Raw genomic sequence first — 8573 nt, 5'->3', positions numbered from 1 at the left:
ATGCAAAGCTGTTCTATGCGTCCCTTTCCTGCAATACTACTGGTCGTTTTCAGAATATCCTAAATATGACACTTTTAATAGATAAATGGTTACAAATCCAACCATTATTAAACTGTTTTTATTTAACCTGCGCGAATACTAAAAATAGTATAGTACAAATATATATATATATATATATATATATATATATATATATATATATATATATATATATATATATATATATATATATACACATATACATATACATATATATATATATATATATATATATATATATATATATATATATATATATATATATATATATACATATATATACATATATATGTATAAATGTACATGATTAAATACGACCAGTAAAACTATGTTAAATTTGGTAGCAAAGCACAGATGACATTAACAACAGTGAGGCGAGCCCGGCAGGTCTGCAAGTACAACAGTACCACGAGGTTTTGTTTTGTACCCAGAGCACGTTTCTCAAGGCTGCAGTTCTCTTTTCTGTCAACAGATGTCGCAAATAAACGGTTTAAACCAACAGAACTTTGCATTCGTCTCGGCGTCTGTTCTCAGCCTCTCCCGTTCAGTCCCAAAATCGGATCTGATAATTTAAAACAACACTTACTTGTTAGCAGACATACGGTCGTTATCTGAATTGTTATATCCGCCGCACGCAATTTATATAATATAACTATTAAGTTGTGACTTTCTATAGAATTTTTTTTTCAGTATTTGAGACATGTACCTAATTTTTGTCAAAGAATACATAAGCAGACAAAATTCACTAAAAGCTTTATTCTTAAAATACTGTAAAAGCACTGTACGTGATTTCATGGTCTCCTGTAAAGAATATCCCAGGAAGGCTGCCAGCGCAGGGCTTGCAGTTGATTGGCTGACAGTTCTGGGCTTCCGTAGGTCAAAGGTGAGAAGCTTTTGTAGCATAGGTAGACAGAGCAGAGTCCTGCAAACGCAGACACACATCCGGCACGGTGCTGAGACTTCCCACTGGAAGAGAAGAACAAAAAAATAACAGGTGTTCAAGGTGTGTGGTTGTATCTGTGTGTGTGTGTGTGTGTGTGTGTGTGTGTGTGTGTGTGTGTGTGTGTGTGTGTACTTGAGCTGGTGAGAGAGAGGCAGAGTCTGCGTGTGTGAGTGTGTGTACCTTAGCAGATGAGTGTGTGCATGTTCAAGGACTGCGGGGAGCAGCTGTAACAGGAAAGTGTATGCTGGCAGGTAGTGATACAGGAAGAGGGTGTTCTCCATCAGGAAGAAAGGCAGGAAGTTGACCAGCCACCCACCCACACACACCACCCCCACCCGCTGGAACTGGCACCAGGAAGCTGCAACTCACACAAACATTTAGCACTCCATTAATAAAAAACATGAACAGCTAAACCCAAAAGCAGAACAAAAGCTATTTTAGTAAGGGTGTGCACTATTTGCGCATTTGTTGTATGCTATATGTTCATGGTGTGTGTGTGTGTGTGTGTGTGTGTATAATCTATATATATATTATTGTGTGCGTGCGTGCGTGCGTGCGTGCGTGCGTGCGTGTGTGTGTGTGTGTACCCTCGGGTATATCTCTGATGGCCCTCCTCCGCCTCAGCAAGTACCAGAGTGCTAGAAGCTGATAGGCTGCAAGACTTAAATTAGCCATGCCCCAAGACACTAGATTGCCAATCAGATGAATCTGGGCCTGAGGGTACAACCAATCACAGTGGAGCATGTCAGCATCAATAGCCTTGCAATTAATTGTTTCCATTTATCCAGGAGGCCCCTTGTAGTAATGTCATGTGTATACACACGTTTATATGCATCTTACATTGGTAGAGTGGTGGAGCCAGTAGACTATATTGGTTGTCATGGAGATCCATTCCAAAGGGCAGGAGCTATATTTGTGTTCCGACTCCTCCTGTTTCACGGTGAGCATCTTTCGCTGCCACGGCAACAAAAAACATCATCACTCTTCTACCCAGGGTAAAAAAAAACAACTCAACATTGTAACTGCAGATGTATGTCCTGGCGACAAATATATTTATAGAAGTACTTTCAGTAGTGCCGTCGTTGTGGTAGTACAAGTAATAGTATGATTAACACTTTAGACAACAGTAATGCCAAGTGCAATAGAAGTGCAGTAAGCAGTAGCAGTAGTGTGATGGTGGTATCTGTATTCCTTTTAGAAGTAGTGGTAGCATTAGAAGTTGTACAATTCGCAGTAGTACCTGGAGCTCTATAAACTTGGACAAGAAGGATATGTTTGGATGGACATCGATGTGAGTCGGTGAATGGAGCTCTACCTCTCTCTCCTTTTGCTCGTGACCTAGACAAGCACAAGGAAATTCAAAGCACACACACAAAGACAACAACAAACCAGGATGAATTTCTTAAAACCTTCCTCTAGTGAAGCATTTCTTAAACTATGGGTCTGTAGTGGATTACAATCACAGTGAAGGGAGGTTGATGTGTCCGGTAGTTCCAGGACACAAAGGACGGTCATTTTTTACCTGAGGTTGCATAGTTTCATCTGGTTAATATAGTTGAAGTATCTGGTAAATTAATTAACTGCACCAAGAACCCAACAATTAAAGTCAAACAACACAGGGACACACAACAACGATCAGTGTGGAGTTATAATTGAGTTACACACTGATGCAAGGCTCCATAGTACAGAAAATGGAAAGGAATAAAAGACATAAATGGTTCTTCTACTGGACGACTCACTGGTCCCATAGCGGTGCTCCTCTACGTTCCACACCAGGCTGCTGTGGTGGGCTCTGGAGACACGGTCGGCCACCACCTCCAGCTGCCCAAACCCCCACTCAGGGAGGGTCCCTCCACTCAGCTGTAGGGGGGGGGAGAGGCGATGTATAAATGAGGGGACCTTATCGAGACCCTGGCTGCCTGACGACATCAGAGCCCACTGAAGACACTGAGCACATCAGAATTGCTGATACAAAAGCAATTCCGGTGTGCTTTTTTTGTGTTTTGGGAGCGTGCAATCGAGTCCTAAGGATCCACTGAAATGGTTGCTTGGTCAAGGGTGGAGGTTGCTCACCAAATGTCATTATTTTGTTATTTCAACTATTCTACATTGAATTGGTATGCATATTGTAGACGTGCTTTGATAAGATATAACAAGATGACGGATAACATTCAATTAATAGTGTAAGATTGTGTAAGATGGGTAAGATTGAGTACCGTAAGTCCTTGTCAATACTGGCCCCTTTAGCTGGTAAGTGAACTACAGCCAGCTGGAGCTCATGCACTCAGAAGTAGAGCGCCGTGGGTCGAGATAATTACAATCATCGACTAATTAGTTAGAATCATAAATAAACATATCAATTAAAGTCAAATGTGTCTATAAAATGGGTATAGAATTCTAAACATCTGGGGTCATGTCAGAGAATATATTATTCATGGTAGAAATGTATGTAATTACATGGCTGGCGTGGGGGGTTATGAAACCATGGTAACGTCCAGGTGGGGAGGGGAGGTACCTTGAGAGCCGCCGAGGTATTGACGTGGACCAATCGCACATCAGACACAATAGTCTTCCACACCTCTGACTCAGCCTCCCTGTTGGAGATGTCCTGAACACACAGACACGAGCACACATCCGGCGTCATCATCATCATCATCATCATCATCATCATTAAAAACACAGTGGATTTACAAAAAGTAAAGTGTCACACTAACCACCCTCCACAGGTTCTGCATCACCATGGAAACATTGAAGTCAATGTACCCCGACACTTCCTGGGCGTGAGGACTCATTGGAGCAGCCACATCGTGACTGAACGCACACACACACACACACACACACACACACACACACACGCGCAAGCACACACACACACACACACACACACACACACACACACGCAAGCACACACACACACACGCACACACACACACACACACACACGCGCAAGCACACACACACACACACGCGCAAGCACACACACACACACACACACACACACACACACACACATTAGGTGGAGTTGATCAAATGTTTGAATTACAGAGGAGAAGGAGGGTTGCTATGGTTACCTGTTGAGGAAACGAGACGTCATACCATGGAGGAGCTGGATGACGTCGCCGTGGCGAACGGGTCGGGGGGGTGTGTTGACCACCAGCTCCTGTCTGACACACATCAGATGTCCCCACATCCACACAGTGGAACCAGATTCAACAATGACGCCATTGTCAGCCTGCTGTGGTCAGGATCTGACTTGAGGTTGGTCTTCACCGGTTCAGAGAAGGACTTTTGTTTATATTTATAAAGCATTGGTTTCCCTAACGCCCCTCTATATTTTTAATATCTCAACCTGTTAACACATTAGTGCATTCCTTCCCACGACGTTACTCGAGAACAATGTATTTTAAACTATGGGTCAGGACCCGCGATTGAGTATTTTATCATCACTGTTGGATGTATACTCTTACTATGTACTTAATAAATAGAAACATCCATCTGTCCCAATAGTAAACACCACGATCATCTAACCAAAGGTAGGATTATGACCTCATAGTCGGTTCCTATGGTAACCCATGTGTAAAACGTCTGTTTTATTTTCGTATGTTGTCATGGTAACCTACCTGCCAGGGTCCTTGATAATCCACCAGTTGTTGACATCTTTAAAGGGATAGCAGGTCACTTGCTGCTGGTGGGAGCTGCCTCTCCCATCCTCATACCTACAAACACAATCACACACACGCAAATTAGAAAAAACATAAAATACAGACTGATCTGATTGAATAGTTGGAGAAGCATGAGCTTTGTGGCAATACCTTATTGGATAGTTAGCCTTATGGGAGTGTAGCCAGCAAGGGATGGTTTGAGAGGAGGAGCTTCGTAAGGTAACCTGACTGCCGTAGGCCACTTCTAATGGCTGGCCCCGAGTAATTCTCGACAGGCCACCCTACACACACACGTATTTCATATTACCAAACGACTAAAAAATGTATTCCAATTTTGCAAAATGTCGACGTCTGTAACCATGCTAGAAATGATAATGATCAAATGACATAAACAACCAAACTCTTAACATTGAAGACAGAGCTAATGTTATTGGATAGGCCTAGACGCTCATTACCTCCAGACTAGCCTGGAACGCACTGCTCATCAGCTGGTCATGTGGTCCACTGTGCCGAAGGACAGTCAGATGGACGTAGAAACAGAACACGTAGAGTAGGACGGGAAGCACCACCAGGCACACGGCGCGACATCCACATTCCACAAACACTCTCAGCTGAACCACACACACACACACACACACACACACACACACACACACACACACACACACACACACACACACACACACACACACACACACACACACACACACACACACACACACAATTGTTATTCTAGAGTAACATTTAATTTCCCTGCAGAACACAATTCATCTCGATTAATGTTTCTACTCTAAGAAGAAGGTGAAACTCACATGACTGACAGCCCGCTGGCCAATCAGCTGCCAGGTGTGCACAGAGGCTATGCCCAGCAGCAGGAGGTAGGTGAACACACCTACATACTTTACCCTAAGGAGCCACAAACACACACACAAGAAATAACCTAAAATAACTCACTTTGAAATGTACACACAATAAACTGTGTGTGCGCTGAATACTCACAACATAATGTGTCTCAGACACACACAAACAAACACACACACCCACACACACAATTACCCCACAGCTCCGGCACAGGAGGACGCAGCTACGATGAGCCACAAATACCTGGAGCAACTGCAACACACGAAGAGACAGGCAGACAGGAAGTATCAGTGTATCAGCGTATGCTGGAGTGGGTTGACTTGTGGCAGGGGAGAGTGCTACCTGTTTGAGGCGTTGTAGAAGCGCCAGTAGGAGAAGAAGGAGAGCAGCTGAAAGAAGATCAGGACAGACTCCAGTAGCATGAAGCGTGATTGGACGATGAGAGAGTTCTCTGAAATCAAACAACAACGTGATATGAAGGAACACTGTCTCCTATAGGGCTGCACTAACCGCGGAAACAGCAGTCCTTCCGATCTACACCGCAATCTCTGAGGGGAGACCGCACAGCGTTACGAAGATATTCTACCAAAGAGAATCTGACTCACATGAGTGATTAGGCTTACAGAAGGGGATTTTACGACGTTGTGGTGTGGATTTGAAACCTTTTACAGATACATTTTGATGAAAAAAATGTACCCCCTTGTCTGCTTTGTGAGACGAGGGCTGATTCAGAAGGGCTACACACAGGAGAGATGCATTCAAAATCAGGAGAGACCAACCCATGAGGATGAGGAGAGAAGCTCCCAGAGCAGCGTAGTGGGAGCTGCCCAGCTCCAACTGGAGCAGGTAGGCCAGGGGGACGCACAGAGCCCCACACACTGCGGGCAGGAGGCGCAGGCCCCACACACTCATACTGCTGGGGTACTCTAGACAGCGCCACAAAAACATCCACAGCAACAATGAGAGCCATCTTTGTCACCTGATGCATCACTAGTTTCAAGACTCGATAAAGACCTATCATTTAGGATATAGAAATTATTATGAACACACATTGTGCAGCATGAATGAATTGTGAATGTTGCTCACATAAAGGCCAGTGACCTACAGCCGTTTTGAGGTTTTCTTGTGTCTAAAACATGTGTTCCCTCTGGTCAAATCTGTTCTGAAACCCATTGGCCTTTCTACTTATTCACTTACCTGCACCTATTCTGTTCCATGGGAAGTTTCCATCAAAACCACCCAGGTAGGCTGTACACACACACACACACACACACACACACACACACACACACACACACACACACACACACACACACACACACACACAGGTTATTTGTTTTTCACACATCTATTCACAAGTAGATCAACTAAACAGTTCACATAATTATGTATATAGCAACATCTTTTCTTATCTTGAGTATCATCAAAGAACTCACCTCCGAAGGCCAAGATCATGTGACCAAGGGGCGGTCCGCTCTCATCAACAAAGAAGACCCGCTTCATGTAGAGCGACACAAACTGGCCATAGTATACTTCGTCAAACCTGAACACACAAACACAGAGACACAAACACTATTAAGAGATGCAGGCTATGGCATCTCTTTAGGCTATTAGGCTATGGCCTAATAGCGTATCATTTTGGGCGGTTACATTTTATATATCTGTGTCTAATCTTATCTAACAAATGGAATTATCTAGCAGATAAAATAAGCGTTTCTGTTGGACTTAATCATGTCTGGCAATAAGGTTAGAGTCTACTCACACCACTGCCCTAGGGTAGGAAAGGTTTCTGAGCCGCGTCCAGAAACCAAGCACAGTGACCAGAACCAGCACCAGGTTAATCTCCGTTTTGACCACAGGTGGGAACTTCAGGCTGCTGAGTCCGAGCATGGTTCCAGCCTGGAGTAGTATACTGTAGAGAAAACGAGACATACAGCAAACGGTGTGTAAAGCATAGCTCCATATATAACTGACAGTAATTGACTTTGTTTTGCCTAATTCATAATACTGTAGTAGGCTTTGTATAGCTTTACAGCATAATAACAAAGATGTATTTTATGACAGGGGCTGTATAATCTACATAGGCGTATCTTTTGCTTTGTTTTCAAAAAAATTGCATAATGATTGTCATCGATCATGAATCACCAAAACATTGCCATGCGGATAGTACCGTTGCATTCATTCAATCATTATTAGTTGACTAGCTGTCAGTAGCTAGCCACGTTCATCTACCTGCTTGTTGGTTCTTTACTCATTTGGTTGTTAGGTGGAATTCTGTGTTCATATTCGGCACACCGGACACCTTATCATAATAATCTGTTTAACATTTTCCTTCGGATACTCAATAGTTTTTGCCAGCATGTTTAGCATGCTAAGCAACCAGCTTACTAGTGCTCCTTGATCGATTATTCTGGTCTAGATGCTCCGTTCTCGATTAGAATGCGTTACCTTGGTTACGCGAATGCTACTCCTCTCTTCGGAAGCGCAGCAGAGACATGAGTGCATGGCCTTTTTCCTATGGACTGTTTGGTTTCAAAACGTAAACTAGGCAAAGACGCTCAGGACAAAATGTAAAACCACCAATATCTAATACCTGTGTGAGCAAGGAACATCCAATATGTAATTGGATATTCTCATTTGATCGGACTCACTCATTCTATCTTTAGGTTACGCGAAGCTGGTAGCAGAATGTGTCTAGAACTTGTTTTTGATTAGTGTTGATATTATTTTTATTATTAGTTATTTTAGCAAGGAAAAGGTTTTACACTCCAGTTCAGGCTGGTATACATCGTTTTGTACTATTGACCACTGTGTACTTATATTTAGTCATTAGCAAGGCAACTTTATTTATATAGCACTTTGCATACACAAGGCAGACTCAAAGTGCTTCACATATAAACATTGTCATACAATAAAATAAAATAATAGATAAGTAAAAGAAAACATATGCAAAGAAATTAGTAAAATAGAAAGTGCATTGTATTTAAGATCAGATCAACAGTCTCTCTGGTATCCGCGTCGGGACTCCAACCCGACCTAAAGGAACTTGGTACTTTCTCTGGGACTCA

General features: G+C 42.9%; 1 protein-coding gene across 1 annotated transcript; it reads right to left on the bottom strand.

The window, feature by feature from the left end:
- Nucleotides 1–780: 780 nt before the first annotated feature.
- On the bottom strand, nt 781–7939 carry pomt1 (protein-O-mannosyltransferase 1). The gene is made up of 20 exons (XM_060053086.1): nt 7738–7939; nt 7268–7417; nt 6942–7048; nt 6703–6753; nt 6285–6431; nt 5848–5956; nt 5701–5757; nt 5457–5550; nt 5100–5255; nt 4795–4925; nt 4603–4698; nt 4054–4146; nt 3697–3793; nt 3498–3590; nt 2722–2842; nt 2223–2320; nt 1823–1936; nt 1570–1696; nt 1163–1340; nt 781–1005 (listed from the first exon to the last, which is right to left on the bottom strand). The coding sequence occupies exons 1-20, from the start codon at nt 7758–7760 to the stop codon at nt 831–833; spliced, it is 2217 nt and encodes a 738-aa protein (XP_059909069.1). The 5' UTR covers nt 7761–7939; the 3' UTR covers nt 781–830.
- Nucleotides 7940–8573: the final 634 nt, after the last annotated feature.

The sequence above is a fragment of the Gadus macrocephalus genome, chromosome 6, assembly GCF_031168955.1.
Source record: "Gadus macrocephalus chromosome 6, ASM3116895v1".
Taxonomy (NCBI): Eukaryota; Metazoa; Chordata; class Actinopteri; order Gadiformes; family Gadidae; genus Gadus; species Gadus macrocephalus.
This window is presented reverse-complemented; position numbering and strand designations above follow the sequence as displayed.

What these genes read in the sequence shown, in the direction of transcription:
- pomt1 (XM_060053086.1), bottom strand. Translation starts at nt 7,760, where the DNA reads ATGAGTAAAGAACCAACAAGCAG. An exon ending in TTCTCTCCTCATCCTCATGG is followed by an intron (nt 5,957 to 6,284) that starts GTTGGTCTCTCC and finishes GTTTGATTTCAG; the next exon opens with AGAACTCTCTCATCGTCCAA. An exon ending in CCAAGTTTATAGAGCTCCAG is followed by an intron (nt 1,937 to 2,222) that starts GTACTACTGCGA and finishes TTGCCGTGGCAG; the next exon opens with CGAAAGATGCTCACCGTGAA.